This window comes from Hemicordylus capensis, chromosome 1 (assembly GCF_027244095.1).
Source record: "Hemicordylus capensis ecotype Gifberg chromosome 1, rHemCap1.1.pri, whole genome shotgun sequence".
NCBI lineage: Eukaryota > Metazoa > Chordata > Lepidosauria > Squamata > Cordylidae > Hemicordylus > Hemicordylus capensis.
Genome location: NC_069657.1, coordinates 5,478,133 through 5,495,980, shown reverse-complemented (window position 1 = coordinate 5,495,980; position 17,848 = coordinate 5,478,133). Strand labels below are relative to the sequence as shown.

The 17,848-nt window shown below is 47.2% G+C and overlaps 1 protein-coding gene across 2 annotated transcripts in view; it reads left to right on the top strand.

Moving 5' to 3' along the window:
* Nucleotides 1–14,323: 14,323 nt before the first annotated feature.
* Nucleotides 14,324–17,848, top strand: part of ABHD12B (abhydrolase domain containing 12B) — a 38,485-nt gene continuing 34,960 nt past the window's right edge. The window contains exon 1 of one of the 2 annotated variants that reach the window (XM_053259418.1): nucleotides 14,324–14,575. In XM_053259418.1, the coding sequence (XP_053115393.1) occupies nucleotides 14,427–14,575 (149 nt within the window). In that variant the 5' untranslated portion in view covers nucleotides 14,324–14,426. The remainder of the gene's footprint in view (nucleotides 14,576–17,848) is intronic. The other variant, XM_053259408.1, reaches the window with a different exon arrangement.

Here is a 17,848-nt window from a genome sequence, read left to right as displayed (position 1 = left end):
ATCCAAAACTGCCTGGAGTTGAGAGGGCACCACCCATTCAATCACCTTGCCAACCAGATCACCTTTATCCACATGCCTGATGACACTCTCAAAGAACTCCAAAAGGTTAGTGAGGCAAGACTTGCCCTTGCAGAAGCCATGCTGGTTCTCCTTCAGCAAGGCCTGTTCTTCTATATGTTCAACAATTTTGTCCTTAAGTATGCTTTCCGTCAATTTATCTGGCACCAAAGTTAAGCTGACCGGCCTGTAATTTCCTGGATCCCCCCTGGATCCCTTTTTGAAAATCGGAGTCACATTGGCTACTTTCCAGTCCTCTGGTACACAGCCTGATTGTAGGGACAAGTTACATATTTTTGCTAGGAGACTGGCCAGATATATGGTCAGTATCCTCTACCGTGAAGACAGATGCAAAGAACTCATTCAGCTTCTCTGCAATCTCCCTATCCTCCTTAATAATCCTTTTCACATCATCATCATCATCATCCATTTTAAGGGGCCAACTGCCTCCTTGGAAGGTTTTCTATTTCTGATATATTTAAAGAAGTTTTTGTTATTACTCTTGACACTTCTAGCTATATGCTCCTCAAACTCTCTTTTTGCATCCCTTATTGTCTCCTTGCATTTCTTTTGCCAGAGTTTATGTTCCTTCCTGTTCTCTTCATTTGGGCAGGACTTCCATTTTCTGAAGGAAGTATTCTTCTCTTTTATAGCTTCCCTGACTATACTTGTTAGCCATGCTGGTGTCCCCCCGAATTTGGTGGTACCTTTCTTCCTCCTTGGTATGTACATTCCAACTTCTAGTACTGTGGTTTTAAATAAGTTCCATGCTTTCTGGAGTGATTTGACCCTCCTGACTTTCCCTTTCAACTTCCTTTTTAACAGTCCCAAGTCCAAGGTCGCCATCTCTCTGGTTGGTTCCACAACTAACTGTTCTAAGGCACAGTCATTTAACATGTCTAGAAATTTGACCTCTCTTCCATTACCTGATTGTGAATTTTCCAAGTCTATCTGTGGGTAGTTGAAGTCACCAATTCTTATGGCCCTGTCTCTCTTTGACATCTCTCTTATTTGTTTCTTCAACTCCAGGTCACTCCCAGTGCTTTGATCCAGGGAACGATAACACGTCCCCTAGTAACACATTTCCTTTCAGTCCTCGTAATGTTACCCATAATGATTCTGTGGAGGGCTCTGGTCCACCTAAGTTTTCTAGCTTACTGGAATCTATCCCTTCTTTGATATACAGTGCCACTCCTCCCCCAATCCTCCCCTCCCTGTTCCTTCTATAGAGTTTATATCCAGGAATAATCGTGTCCCACTGGTTCTCACTGGTCCACCAGGTTTCTGTTACACGCACTATATCTATGTTTTCATTAGTAACCAAGTACTCTAGTTCACTCATCTTAGCTCAGAGGCTTCTGGCATTGGTATATAGACACCTTAATGCCAATTCCGTCACCTGGTGTTGGGGTGTGCTATCCACCTTATCATCATCTGACCTATTTGGCAAGCTGACATGTTTTTCTTTCTGCTCAGCTCCTGGCTCTACTCTGTCCCCTTCTGGTTTATCCAAAACATGTTCATCCTCACACCTTAGGGGATTTTGTTGGCCGAAACAGATATCACCCAGTTCAAGTTGGCAACCCCCCCAGGCATCTTTTTAAAAGCTACTCTGTGACCTTCTTGATTTTAAGTGCCAACAGTCTGGTTCCATTTTGGTTCAAGTGGAGCCCATCCCTTTTGTATAGATTTCACTTTCCCAGAAATGTATCCCAGTGCCTAACAAATCTAAACCCCTGACGTACACCACAACAGCTGATTCCTCCCCAGCACTGCCTAACAGCCTACCTAGACGCAGCATGATATCCACAACCTTCATACCAGGCAGGCAAGTCACTATTCAGTCTACATGCAGGCCACAGACCCATCTCTCTTCACACAAGCGACACCTTAACTGTGAGCAGCCAGCTCACAGAGGGGGTGAGTGGCAGCACCAGGGCAGGACGTCCTACTCATTCTTGGTGCGGTGACTCTAAGCAGCAGGGGTGTTTTAAACTTTCTGTGGAATTTAAGAATTGCTGATGCACAAAGTTCTCTGTGCCTGAGCTGTGGCATATATTTGAGCGGTCTTCCACCCAGATTCATGAAATACCCCCAGATATTTAAAATATTTAACTTGTTCTATGTCATGCTTGTCAATAGTCCATTTATATTCCCCCCCCCATTAAAAAAGGCCAAGATTTTACTTTTCTGATCATTTATATTATAAAATATATAATATAATTTATAGGAGAAATTACAGGAGAGGAGAGCTGGTTTTGTGGTAGCAAGCATGATTTGTCCCCATAGCTAAGCAGGGTCTGCCCTGGTTTCATATGAATGGGAGACTTGATGTGTGAGCACTGCAAGATATTCCCCTCAGGGGATGAAGCTGCTCTGGGAAGAGCAGAAGGTTTCAAGTTCCTCCCTAGCTTCTCCAAGATAGGGCTGAGAGAGATTCCTGCCTGCAACGTTGGAGAAGCCACTGCCAGTCTGTGAAGACAATACTGAGCTTGATAGACCAATGGTCTGACTCAGTCTATGGCAGTTTCCTATGTTCCTATATTCAGTTGCTCTTCTATATATTAGAGGGCTAAGGCCTTAATTAAGAGCTCTTTTAATCCCCACTTGTAACTGTGACAAAATGACTGCATCATCTGCATATAAAAGTACAGGAAGCCATCTATATTCCAACTTCAGGGCATGTATATCTAAACTCTGCAGGCACTGGATTAAATAATTTATATAGCTATTAAACAGTGAAGGTCCCTGCAACCCTGCTTGACCCTCCTAGATGTCCTAATTGGCCTAGATAACTGGCCCAGATGATTGCATCTCACTTTGAGGCTCGTATTCTCATACAGTTTGATCATCAACAGCAAGAGCCTTTTGTCAGTCGAGGTGCTACTAAACCTGGAATAGGGGCATGCATGGAACTGTGAAGCCCGGTTCAGTTCTAATAGAACCGGACTCAAACCAAACTGGGCCTGGTGTTACAGACCAGGCCTGATCCATATACTAAATATGCTCATTAGCTAGTATATAAAAACAGGTCTGGACCATAATGTCATCAAGTTCTTTTATATCAGTGACCGTGTGTGATCTGGATTGCAAAGAAGGAAGGAGATCAAACTAGTCCTCAAAGAGGTTCAATGGGCTTTATTGAGTATAAAAAAGAAAACTAACAACATGATCTAGCAAAGCAGAAAGCAGAACCCTCTATCAATTTTATCAACAGTATTTAAACAGAACATCCTAACCAGTACCAATATTCACCGTGTGCCTAACTAAATTATGTGTGTGTAATTAAATTTTCCTAGATTCTAATACATTTCAGATATAGGCAGAAAAGAAAGGAGGGGCTGGCATGGTTTTGGGGAGATTAGTAGAAGGGGAGAAAGGGGGGGGCGGAGAAGGGAGCAGTAAAAGAGGAAGGGATGAGGGGATTCCAAGCAGCATATTACCAGGATCAGAGGCTGGAGAGAGACGAATCACTTCAGCTGAAGCAGTGAGGCGCTGGCGGAGACAGGAGTTGTGCAACTGCTTCAGATCATAGCTGAGAGCTCCATGGCTGGGGAGCCTTGACTTCTCACTGCGCAGTGAGAGTCATAGCCTCTGAGCACGGGCAGAGTTCCTGCTTAGCCCCGCGGCTGGGCAGCAAACTCTGGGAAAGCGTGTGAGCAGATCTTGATGTAGGCACAAGAATGCTGACTCTCTGTCTCAAAAAGCCTCACTCTTATAGTGATTTTCTCTTTGATCCTTGAATAGAATCTATTCAAGATCTCCTCTTTTCCTGTGTGTCCAAAAAGGTGTCAACTTCCTGCCACCTTCTGAACAAAATCTTAATTATTCAGGATATCAGCTAGTCCAGAGAGAGATTTGACTCTTATCTCCTGTAAACTGCGCGTTCAGGAAGGGGGGGGGGATCTGCATCCAAGATGCTGCAAATTGCATCTTTCCCCGAGAGGTGTTAAAATTCAGAGTTAGTAAGGGAATTGGTCCTATTAGGTGTGAGACAATCATTCCACTGTTTCTTATGTACCTTTATCCAGTGTTTTTCTTGTAATTGAAAACAAGAGAATATTTGCATGTGTGGGACATTCAATACAATTTGGCTAGGACAGAATCATCAGTGAGAAAATACTTAAAGCCTACAAGTATTTTCTCAGTATCCATTTGGCTACAGTAATTGTGCTAATCACTTGGGCATTGCAGGGCCATCACTGACAATGGAAGGAGGAACTCAACAGGTCGGGCAAACTCTTCCACAGACATAGTGAGTCACATTTTTAGCATATGAAAGCTCAGGCCAAAGCCTTTGTGTTCCCTGCATATCCATTTTAGCAGCACAATGCTACATTCCTCCTGCCTCTACAAATCATTGACCAGGCAGTCATGAGATTCACCTCCAGTTCAGACATTGAATTGAACTCTTAAAATAAATCAGACATAGGCCTATATTTCATCATGCTTCTGAGTTGGTACCTCTGGTTATGATATGTTATAGACTGTTCATAACACTGGCTTGGTTCTGTGCATGTCGAGCCGGGCCCCAGTTCATCTCAAAACCAAACCGGTTTGGGCCTGGATTGAAGCGGGGTGGGTTCTAGAAGTAATTTTTTTTTGGGGGGGGGGAGAAACTTACTGCCTGGTCCGGTGGTCGGGGGGGGGTGCTGCTGCCACATCTGCACATTCATGGTCAAACTAACTTTGAGATCCAAATCTGTTCTGCGATAACTTAGATTTACTCCTCATGACAAAGACCTGAATACGGGTTTTGTAAAGGTCCAAGGTATTACCCATTGGGTCAGCGGCAGCATTCACCAGTGCTAAGCGCAATGAGGAACCCTCGTCAGTATTCAGCCAACAGCTCACTAATTTTTCCACTCCACCTAATTCTGAGGGGTCCAGCCTCCTCTAAAGAATCATTTTGGAAAGTGGTTGTAAGTGGCCTTGACATTGCTAGCTCGAGGCTTACAGAGGAATATCAGCCGTAGGTGGTCACTTTCCAGTCTAAATGTATAAGCAAGGAGATCAAATTGTGGGAAGTCAGCAAACAGTTGATAGTACTGCAGAATAGAATAGAATAGAATAGAATAGAATAGAATAGAATAGAATAGAATAGAATAGAATAGAATAGAATAGGACCATGTATGGCCAGACCGGAATGTAAACTGGCCCCAATAGTTATCTGGTACCACACCATTCAGGACAAACAAGTCCTGCACATTGGCAAGATGGGCTAAACATAAACCAGCCACATTACTTACCTGTATAACAACCCTGGATGCCCTAGAAAGGAGGGGGGAGCTGTCCTCACCCCCCAGCGGGCATTCATGGTAGGCTGACAGTCAGGAGGTATTGTCAGCTCCCATTCTGGCATTAAAATCTCCCCCTCAAATGATGTATCCAGAGGGATATTTGTCTACACATGACTCAAGATACTGTTCTGCTTGCTTCCAAAAGTATCTAACATGGGCATGAAGACACTATCAAATTTCACTATCAAATTTGATGGCGGATGCGTAAACTTTGGAGGTGCAAGTGGGCTAACTTGTGAACTGCTTAACCAATTTGAACCAAAATTGCTGCAGCTGTAGGGACACATAGAGACACCTCAATGGCGTAGTTTCTGATGATGTCATCCACCCCGATCCAAGATGGCGGACCATGAACTTTTGAGGCACAAATGAGCTAACTTGTGGCCTAACCAATTTGAACCAAATTTGCTACAGCTGTAGGGACACATAGGGATGCCCCAATGGCATGGTACTTAACCAAATTAGGTACAGTTGCACTGAGCGACACACAGGGACACCTCAGTGGCATAGTTTGTGATGATTTCATCCACACCAATTCAAGATGGCAGATGCATAAACTTTGGAGGTGCAAGTGGGCTAACTTGTGAACTGATTAACCAATTTGAACCAAAATTGCTGCAGCTGTAGGGTCACAAAGGGACACCTCAATGGCGTAGTTTGTGATGATGTCATCCACCCCAATTCAAGATGGAAGACACATAAACTTTTGAGGCGCAAGTGGGCTAACTTATAAACCGCGTAACCAATTTGAACCAAATTTGCTACAGCTGTAGGGATACACAGGGACACCTCAATGTACACCAATGTTTGTGCTGATGTCATCCACTCCAAATCAAGATGGTGGTCACATGAATGTTTGAGGTGCAAGCCGGCTAATTTGTGGATGTCTAACCCATTTGAACTAAATTGAGTACAGTTGCAGTGAGTGACACTCAGGGACACCTCAGTGGCATAGTTTCTGATTATGCCATCCAAACCAATTCAAGATGGCAGACACATAAAATTTGGAGGCACAAGTGGGCTAATTTGTGAACTGCTTAACTGATTTGAACCAAATTTGCAACAGCTGTAGGGACACATAGGGACACCTCAATGGCATAGATTGTGATGATGTTATCCAAAAAAAATCAAGATGGCGGACATGTAAACTTTTGAGGCACAAGTGCACTAACTTGTGAACAGTCTAAATGATTTGAACCAAATTTGCTACGGCTGTATGGACACATAGGGATGCCCCTATGGTGTAGTTTGTGATGATGTCATCCACCCTGATCCAAGATGGTGGACGTGTGGACTTTTGAGGCACAAGGGTACTAACTTGAGGACTGTCTAACCGATTTTAACCAAATTGGGTACAGTTGCAGTGAGTGACACACAGGGACACCTCTATGGTGTAGTTTGTAATTATGTCATCCACCCTGTTCCAAGATGGCAGATGCATGAACATTTGAGGTGCAAAAGATCTAACTTGTGGAGTTCGATTTGAACCAAATTTAGTCCAGTTGTAGAGACAGTGAAAAGAAAGTAGGCTGAGTAGTTCTTACTAGAACAACTTGTTACATTTCCCTATCAGTAGTGATTCATGCTGGAATCTCCTGTAAACAAAGCAACTTGGTTTCTGAATAGAACATGAAAATTTTGGGGTTGATCAGAGCTTGAGTCAGCAGAAAGGTTTCTCCTTAGGTTCTCTTGTTTAGATTTAGCCCTTCCTTCCTCCTGGCCATTGCTTTCATTAGACAGGTTGTCACCCCACCTTTGTTTCTTTAGTGTCTCTGCTGTCGCCTCCATTGCTGTTCCCGGAGCCTCCAACTTAAGATCTAGCTGATGGATTTTCTCAAAAAGATTCAAAAGAGTCTCTGTTATTAACAATCTTTGTCTGGAAAAGATTCTGAATGCAGTAACTTTTATTGGGTCCTTGTCCATTCAGGGGGAGCTGCTAGTGTCAAGGATGAAGTCGCAGATGAAAATGCTGGCCGTTTTCTTTCATTGTTGGGGAGAGTGGACCCTTGTTCCAATACAGCAAATCTGTTGCTAGTAGGGAATGCACCCATAATTCTCTCAAGCTTTTTCCCCTTTAAAAATTGATCCATGCACAGCTGTTTACTAGCTTTGCTCCCCGAGGCTTCAGGCAATGTACCAGCAGATAAACACTTTCTATCTACTGATTCACTAATCAGTATTAAAGTAGCCTCATAGCAGAGATCAAGTTGGGGGGAAAATGCTTGAAATTCCTGAGGTCTAAAGATCCTAACCGCAATAAACTAGTAAAATAACGATATCCAATGGAGAACACTGTGAAGGGGATGTTCTATCAAGGGCTACTAGTTGGAGGGCTATAGGCCACCTCCAGCCTCAAAGGCAGGATGCCTCTGAGTACCAGTTGCAGGGGAGCAACAGCAGGAGGGAGGGCATGCCCTCAACTCCTGCCTGTAGGCTCCCAGTGGCATCTGGTGGGCCACTGTGTGAAACAGGATGGTGGACTAGATGGGCTTCCTTGGGCCTGATCCAGCAGGGCTGTTCTTATGTTCTTATGATGTTACCTTGCTGTCTGAATCTGACACGTTCGTGAAGTGTGAGAGCCATCATCCTGCTGACTCAGTATTCATTCTTGATATAGGAGGAGAATTGATCCTGTGTTAGCAAGCATGAATGGTCCCTTTGCTAAGCAGTGTCTGCCCTGGTTTGCATTTGAATGGGAGACTACATGTGTGAGCACAGTAAGATACTCCCTTTACGGGATGGGGCCTTCCTGGCATTTCCAAGGTAGGGCTGAGAGAGACTCCTGCCTGCAACCTTGGAGAAGCCGCTGCCAGTCTGGGTAGACAGTCCTGAGCTAGCTGGACCAAGGGTCTGACTCAGTCGAAGGCAGCTTCCTATGTTCCTATCCGTTGTGTGGTGGGCCAAATTTGTGAGCAATATATGCAATATATCAAACAAAAGTATGGACAAAGTGTTGTGTTTAGCGGTTGCAATCTGCATAGTTTAAACTATGAGGAACAGTTACGAAAAGCAGGGAAGGTTTCAACAGAGGCTGCAACTGATTACTTGCAGCAGTTCTTGACAAACATGAAGAACACAACTAGGCTTATGCAACCTAGATTTAGGGATTTCATTGTGCTAAGCACCTGATGCTACAGCTCACAACGATTTTATCAAGTTGTCTTGTTTACCAAGAAGTTGGCTAATTGTGGTAAAGGATATGATCTCCCTGTCCTCCTGATTGCCCTTAACACAGATAATGTGCATGTCCAAATGCTCATTCCCAGTGTTAACAACTGTGTTAAGATTGTACAGCAGTAGAATGCTTCAGGGATCTCTTGGAGACATGCACCACTGTGGAACGCCAGGCCTGTAATAATATGGTGTGATTTTACTTTTGCACTCTACAGGCAAGGCAAACAGGTACCCTTCCAAAAACCAATCATTCCATCCATCCATCCAGGTTGATTAAAAATCTCACAAACAGATCAGCATGTGGCAACCATTCTTATTCCTGGGGAAATTATTTGTCCACAACAGGAGAGGCTTCCCCCCTCATATTGTAGGGAAGTAAGATGACTGAAAGTCTAGTCATGAAGAAGTTTAGTCATGATACTGCTGGCTATAAAAGAACAGGCTGCACCAGGGACGCGAGCCTCTTGGTACGAGCCGAAGGGTGAGAGTATAGGAGCTCTTGTCTTTGTAGCTCTCAGTCTTGAGGAGAGCAGACTGGAGCCTCGGAAGACCTGAGGAACATCCCTGTTTTCATCAAAGAGGTGGCAAGACATGACTCAAGAAGCTGGTGGACTGGTTTTATTGAAACAGAGGAGTTTGGAGTAGTTGGGCTGGGGAGATGTGTCTGGGAGAGGAGAAGAGTGGAGATGATCTGGGGGCAGTGATTTTATGGGTAGAGCGCAGAGGGATATATGGCGGTGGGAGTTGGGCGGGCCGTTACAGGGGAAATTGGTCCAGGCAACTGAGGCCTGTTCCTTTTTCCAGCTTCTCTCCCAACCCTGCAGCCCCAGGGGACTCTGGGGACACTCCCTCTAGGATTGGGGTGCTGCTGTTGAATGCCAGGTCAGTAAATGGTAAAACATCTCTCACCCATGGTCTGATTGTGCTGACCTGGTATGTGTGATAGTGACCTGGTTGGATGAGCTGGGTGGGGTAGGTCTCTCTCAGCTTTGAGGGTCGGAGAGGGGACATTGCAGTCATCTATCGTGAGACCTTTCCCTTTTCCAGGTCCCTGGTTAGGCAATCTCAGCATTTTGAGTGTTTGTCCTTGAGGGTGGGCCTCCAAGATGGGTTGGGGATTCTGTTGGTGTACCAGCTACCCTGCTGCACTTTAGTCTCCCTACTTGAGCTGGAGCAGGTGGTTTCAGAGGTGGTTTTGGGTTCCCCCAAGGTTATTGTCTTGGGAGACTTCAATGTCCACGCTGAGGTCCCCCTTGTAGGAGCGGCTCAGGATTTCATAGACTCCTTGGCAACCATGGGCCTATCTCAGATGGCATCGGGCCCTACCCACATGGCAGTACATATTCTGGATCTGGTTTTTTCCAACCAGGGAATAAATGATCTGGAAGTGGGGGAGTTTGAAATAACTCCCTTGTCACAGACAGATCATTATCTATTGGGATTTCATTTGATTGCTTCATCTACCCTCTGCAGGGGTGGTAGTGGATCAATTAAAATGGTCTGTCCCTGGAGGCTTATGGATCCACTTGGTTTCTGAGGCTGTCACAAGGCAGCCTGTACCTGCAAAATCTCACGTAGCAACAGAGATGTGGGTTTTTTCAGAAGTTTTTGAATTGGGAAATTTTTCTGGAGAATGTCATGCAATTTCTCTCACTGGCATAAGTTTACCATGCAAATTTTTCTGATGCCCTAAATAGATTGTGCACTGATTTGGCATGTTATTTGACCTATATATTTAGTTAAAAAAAGAACCTCAACATATTAATTTCCCACACTGTATTTAAACATATTTTATTTATTTATTGTTCAATTTTTATACTGTCTCTCATCATGTATCTCAAGGCAGTTTACCAAAGTTAAAATATAATAAAATTCTGTAAAAATTACATTTAAAACCTTAAAAACAATAAAACATTAAAACTATAAAACACCAAGAAACAATTAAAAAGAAACAAATGCTAGAAAGTTGAGAAACCTGGCAGCCTCTAGGAGGTAAAAGCCTGAGTAAATAAAAAGGGTTTTAGTTGTTTTTTTAAAAGCAGCCACAGCTATCACAGAGCGAACATTAACTGGGAGAGCATTCCAGAGTCTGGGGGCAACAACAGAGAAGGCCCTGTCCCGAGTGCACGACAACCTAGCCTCTCTCAACATTGGCATACGGAGCAAAGGCCCCCCTGATGATCTTGTTGGGTTGGCCTGCTTCTGCCCTTGGAAGCAGGCAGTCCTTCAAGTATCCAGGTCCCAAACCATTAAGAGCTTTACCCATTAAAGTAATAACCAGCACCTTGAATTGGATCCAGAAACAAACTGGCAACCAGTGCAACTCTTTGGATGGGGGTTTGGATGGCTTTAAGGGGTTTGGATAACTTCATGGAGGAGAGGTCTATTGATGGCTACTAGTCGGAGGGCTGTAGGCCACCTCCAGCCTCGGGGGCAGGGTGCCTCTGGGTACCAGTTGTGGGGGAGTAACAGCAGTAGAGAGGGCATGTCCTCAACTCCTGCCTGTGGGCTCCCCAGTGGCATCTGGTGGGCCACTGTGCGAAACAGGATGCTGGACTAGATGGGCCTCCTTGGGCCTGATCCAGCAGGGCTGTTCTTATGTTCTTTCAGAACAGGTGTAATATGCTCTGAGTGAGCAGTTCCAGAAAGAACCCTTGCAGCTGCAATCTCCACCAACTGAAGTTTCCGAATATTCTTCAAGGGCAGCCCCACATAGAGCACATCGCAGGAATCCAGCTGCGACGTTACTAAGGCACGGGTAACCATGGCCAAATCTGCCTTCTCGAGAAAGGGATGAAGCGGGTGCACTAGCTGAAGCTGTGCAAAGGCACCCTGCCCTGGCCACTGCCTCCACCTGAGCATCCAAAATCAGAGCTGGGTCCAGCAATACCCCCAAGCTGCGCACTTGCTCTTTCAGGAGGAGCAGAACCCCATCCAGAGCTGGTTGAATCACCCTATCCTGACTGGCTTTCCTACTGACCAGCACTGCCTCCGTCTTGTCTGGGTTCAGCCTGAGTTTGCAAGCCCACATCCAGCCCATCACCGCCTCCTGCCCCTGGTTCAGTACACCCACTGCTTCCCTAGGACCTGATGTCAGGGAAAGGCAGAGCTGAGTGTCATCTGCATATTGATGACATTTCAGTTCAAATCTCCTGATGACCTCTCCCAGCCATTTCATGCAGATGTTAAACAGCACGGGGGACAATACTGAACCTTGCGGGGGGGGGGCAGAGGCCAAGGAACTGAGCAGAAGACGCCCAGCACCACCTTCTGGAACCTCCACCCAAGAAAGGAAAGGAACCAGTCCAATGCACCACCCCTGATCCCTATACCTGAGAGGTGCCCAGATGGATATCATGGTCAATGGTATCAAATGCCACTGAGAGGTCCAGCAGAACCAATAGGGATGCACCCCCCCCCCGTCTAGTTCCAGGCATAGGTCATCCACCTGGACGACAAGGCAGTTTCAGTCCCAAATTCAGGGTGAAAGCCAGATGGAAAAGGGTCTAGAGATAATCCATATCATCCAAGACCCTTTGCAGCTGCACAGACACCACACCACCATCTTGCTTAAAAAGGGAAGATTTGAGACAGGCTGATAACAATCAAATATGGTGGAATCAAGGGGGGGCTTTTCAGTAGTGGTCTTACCACCGCCTGCTTGAGACCTGCCCTTCCTTAGTGAAGCATTATAATTGGCTCCAATCACCTACCTGTCCCTTCCCTGGCAGATTTTACTAGCCATAAGGGCAAGGGTCCAGAGCGCATGATGTTGCCCGCACACTGCCTAGGTGCTTGTCCACTTCCTCAGGCTGCACTAACTTTAAAAAATCCATCACAACTGGATCAGATGGTTGCCAAGGCATGTCTCCTGGAACTGCCAAAGTCCTGGAGTCCAGATCGGTACGGATGCAAGTGATTTTATCTGCAAAGTGACATGCAAACTAGTCACAGAGAGCTGCTGATAGTTCTTCCTCCGGCACCTGGGGCCTGTGTGAAGCAATGATTTTGCCACATGAAGCAGCTCTGCTGGCCTACACTGGGCAGATGCAATGGAGGCGGAGAAAAAAATGTTTCTTTGCCCCGCCCCTGCCACGGAGTAGTCCCTAAAATGGGCTCTAGCCCGTGTTCAGTCAGATTCATTACAAGTCTTCATCCAAAGTCGCTCATCCAAGTTGTTTCATTGCTCGAAGCTCTGAGGAGAACCAAGGAGCAGAATAGGCTCCACCAAGCTGGAGAGGACATTTACGAGAGCCAGTGTGGTGTGGTGGTTAGAGTGCTGGACTAGGACTGGGGAGACCCGAGTTCAAATCCCCATTCAGCCATGAAACTAGCTGGGTGACTCTGCACCAGTCACTTCGCTCTCAGCCTAACCTACTTCACAGGGTTGTTGTGAAAGAGAAACTCAAGTATGTAGTACACCGCTCTGGGCTCCTTGGAGGAAGAGCGGGATATAAATGTAATAATAATAATAATAATTATTATTATTATTATTATTATTATTTAGGCATGACCATGTCAATAGTGTCTCCATATTCCAGAGATTCACCAGGGCCTCAACAGAGTCACCAGATCTGGAAACTGCAAACTCCTCAAGGGCTGTCTGGAAACCAAGCAGCTCCATGAGCCTTCGGAGGCAGACCTTTCTAATTGGTCCACCCCCCCTGCAGAGGTTGGTCAAAACAGTCACACTAAACCCCACCAGGGCGCTTTCCAGATTAAACCCTGCAATGGGGTCACGTCGTATCTCGGAAGTGTGTTGTGGCACTGCAGTCTCTACATGGGCAGCAGGGTGCCGTTCAGATTTCCAATGCCTTGTTTCGAATTTAATCGCTGCGATATAGAGCTAGGACATAATATATCCGGCATAAGAAAGTTGCTGTTTTTTCGGGTTGTTAGCTTCCGAGAGACTGCTCCTCCTGCTGTTTATGTTTCGAAGGTGACTTGCCTGAACGGAGGCATTTCGCTGCTGCTGAGCAGCTAGACCGGAAAGCACCCCGATGATGATCTGTCCATGACAAAGGAGTTATGTCAACCTCCCCCACCTGCAGACCATTAATTTCCGGGTTGGCAAAAACCAGGTCCTACCACATGAGTAGGACCCAATATTAGTTGACAAAGGCCCATGGTTGTCATGGCGGCGGCCATGAAGTCCTGAGCCGTTCCTACTAGCAGGCCTCAGCATGGACTTTGAAGCCCCCCCAGACAATCAGCCTAAGGCAGGGCTGCTCAGCCTCGGCCGCCTGCAGTTGTTGGCCTACATCTCCCATAATCGCTGGCTGTTGGCCACAGTGGCTGAGGATGCTGGGCGCCATAGTCCAAGAACAGCTGGAGGACTGAGGCGGATCAGCCCTGGCCTTGGAGAACCCAACCCAACGCCACCTCTTATATGAAACCTAAGTAGCCAAGTAGTTGTTCCACTGAAAGATTTGATTGGTGGGGCTTGGGGGGGGGCAGAAGAATCCATAAAGATGCTTGATGTGATTTAAATGTTAGGCTGAAACAAATTCAAAGTTTTAGGAGGAAAGAAATCATCTTAATGAGCACACTCAGTAAAGCACCCACTTCCAAGGGATAATCACCTGGAAAACATTCATTGCACAGCTCTGAAAGGGCCAAGCTTGTCTAACGCTGGCTTGGCAGGTCGGCGCCCACTGATGGTTCTTCTTCCTAACGAGGAGGTCTGAGGGCGCCTTGCCTTGGCTTCCCCACATTGCGCAAGAAGGGCCTGCGGCGGGTCCGCCGGAGTCTACCTGAGCGGCGGGCGTGGCTTCTGCGAGTCGCCCATAGCGGTCCTCGGGATGCGATTGGGCAGCGTGCGTGGCGGCCGGCTCCGCCCCGGCCCGCTCCGCCCGCCGAAGGTGGAGAGCGTCGACTCCGGGTGCCTGGCTGAGCATGAAGCGGCGCAGCGAGCAGGGCAGAGAGGCGCCCACCGCCAAGGGGATCGCCGCCGCCGCCGCCGCACCTTCCTCCTCCTCCTCCTCCTCCTCCTCGATGGGCCAGGCGGCCTCCAGCGCCGGGCTGCCCCAGCTGCCTGCCGCCGGGTAAGCTTCGCGCGCCTTCCTTGCGCGCGCCCTGGGAAGGGCAAGGCGGGAGGAGGGCGAAGGGGCGACGACGCGATGGCCGGCCGGGCGCTCGCCACTCTCCGCGCGCCCCCCACGCCGCCGGCCCCGCCAGCAGCGCCCCTGCCCTCTTGGGGCGCCTCTCGCGCCTTCTGGAAGCCGGTTAGGGTGCCGCGCTCATCCGCCGAGAGGCAGGCGGCGCGCCGGCGCTGGGCAGGTGCAGCGGGCGGACCCTGGGCGGGTCGAGGCGCCTCTTGGCTCGGAGCAGCGATGCGCAGCCAACTCCGCGCGCATCCCAGGCGGCCGCCTGCCAAAGAGGCCCGCAAAGCCGCCGCGGCCAGCCTGCTGCGCCACGGGGCCGCCAGACCGAGCGCTCGGGTGGTGCGAACCGCTGGGAGCTGGCGGCCCCCGAGGAGCTGGGGGGGGAGGGGCCCGTGTATCTGCCGCCCTCCCGGCAGCCCCTCGGAGTGGGGGAGGCCAGGAAGAGAATGGGGCGGGGTGGAGCTGGGGGGCCCTTAGGCCTGGAGCTGGGGGGAGGCAGGATGCAGGCATCTCTCCGTTGCTCCCCACGCGGCAGGGTATCCTTGGATAAAGCACTGAAAGGACAGGTCGCCAAGCCAGCCCATTGAAAAGTGTCCCATCCAAATGTAAACCAGGGCACACCCTGCTTAGCAAAAGGGACAGTTCATGCTTGCTGCTACCACTACTGCTATAAAAGCTTTATACAAATATTTGTAGTAGTAGCTGCAGTTCAGAAAGGATTCAGACCTGGGTTACACGTGTTCCCATTCAATCACCCTTGCCTCCTAGATTTTGACTGCAGCTTAGCAAGTTCTGTATGCAAGGATTACTTGTATGCAATCAGGCAAGGTATCCTGTTGATCCCAATGAGGACATTCCTCCAGTCACACATGGGAGCTGATGAGCTGCCGTCTGGTCAGAATCAGGGCCTATGCCTGGGGTTCAGATTCCCCTTCTCCACACCATGGTCCCAGTGCAGCCCAAGAGTTCCCTGCGACTGTGTTGAGTGAAGCTGAGGTTCTCAAACTTGGGCCCCCAGACCTTGTTGGACTACAGCTCCCATCATCCCTTGCCTCAGTGGCCACAATGGAGTAAAGGAGAACTTGGCCACCTCCCTGCCAAGCAAGTGCTTTTTTGTTTGTTTGTATTTTGCTAAAAAAGAAATGCAGAAAGATCCAACTAAGCTCCAACCATCAATTATATAGATATATCAGTTGAAAAATAAACTTTAAATTATTAACCCAGCCAGCCAAATTATAACCAAAAAGACTGATACATTCACATTTCATATTAGGGAAAACTATGAGTAGGGACATACATCATCACTAAATTTGTCATTCCAAAAAGATACAAAAAGTGACCACTTCTTAATAAAGTAAGGGTCCTATATCTGATTGTTTCTTGTCATCAAAGCTATATCCCGTATCCTAAACATCCAATCAGACAGAGGTATGTGTGTGAGAGAGAGGGAGACACAGAGAGAGAGAGATTCTTTCCCCAATATGCTGCTATGGGGATCTTTGCAATCATTTCAGCATCATCTTTATTTTCCACATCTTTTAGATCAGTTGCCAAGCATGTTCTTAATGTGATCTACTGCTTGGTCCTTGCCATCTTGAACAAATGCATCCCTCCAAAAGAGCAGCGAGGAGGAAGTCTTGGTTTGGGCAGGAACTGGACACCAGGCAGGGCCTCCCACCCGCCACACCAGTGTGTGTGTATGTGCTTCCCTCCCTCTTCAACATGGCTGGTTGAGTGGCCATGGTTTCACTGTTCACCAAACATTTCAGCCAGCTGAGCTGCTGTTTCTGCACTCTGGTCCTAGCTTCATTCCTGGGCGAGGATGTGGATTTTGCCTGCTTTCTTCACATTTTGAGACCTGGGATCAGGTTGCTGACATAAATGTTTTGCATAGACTGAGTGGAAATGTAGGCCATATTTTGGCCTACAAACTCAAATGCGACATGGCAGATGCAGTCACTGTCTCCCAACAGGAAGGGGTTGGGTTTTGGGTGCATGGTAGTTGTTCTTGTTTTTTTGGTGAGGCTGTAACCACCAGTGGAAAAGTGGCATGTGTTTCCATGACTCCTTGACACTTTCTTCTCCAGCCACTTTTTTGCTTTTACGCCCATGGGAAAGAAGGTAGAGAAGCGATGAGGTCACCTATCTTTCCTGTGGGTGGAAAGTAGCTTGAAGAAGATGGTTTTGAACAGACATGGGGTGGAGGGGAAAGGTTTAAGCAGTCATTAGTTCCCCGTTGCCAGGGGCGTATCTAGGGTGGGGCAGGCAGGGCACGTGCCCTGGATGCCACTTGAAGGGGGGCACAATTTTTTTAATTTTTTTAAAAAAATGTCCACCGAAAACAAAATGGCCACTATGCATGCTCAAATGGCCTCTGTGAGACCCTAGACCATGCCAGGCCTCACAGAGGCCATTTGAGCATGCATGGTCAATTTGGCACTATGTACAGAGAATCAGGGCTTGTGAATACTGAGATGAAGCTTATGATCTAGGATTGTATTCATTTGCTCTTACTTTGCTTCTTGTGAGAAGTGAGTTAAATGTGATGTCTTAATAATATGGCTATTAATGGTGTTTGGCTTTGAATCAGTGTGAAATCCTTAGTATTAAGGCCCACTGGGAGTTTCTTGCTCTCTTTCCTTTTAACTGTCTTTCTGAAATACTAGAATATATTCTAAGCAGTGACACAGTTTACTCTGTATATCCTTTAATTATTTTCAGAGTATCTGGGAAAAGTCAAATTTTCCATTTATTTTTAAAACTTGTGTAATAGTGATGCTACAATGCATAGTAGAGAATTAGATAGGCACTTCTGTTTAGTTTTCCAAGTACACCTCCACATAGTATTTGGGTATTTCATGAACCCCAGCATACTGAAATTTGTAGTTTTCCAGCATTTTTTGGTCTGGCTATGTCCACTGCTAAATAGTTTTTTAAATATTAATAGATTGATGAGCTTGACTTGTATTTTTCAGCTGATAGTATGGTAAAGTTATCTGAAAGATGGGTGTCAGATGCTTGGACAGGGGGCGTAATTTCAGTGCTTGCCCTAGGCGCTATTTTCCCTAGATACGCCTCTGCCCGTTGCTGTCAAGCAGCAGTTAAAACCCCCAGGAAACAGCTGTGTATCTCTGTATGTCGCCTCCTTTGGCCTGGGCACTTTCCGGGTTACACTCTACAACAGGGGTCAAATGCTTCGGTTTGGCAGGATCG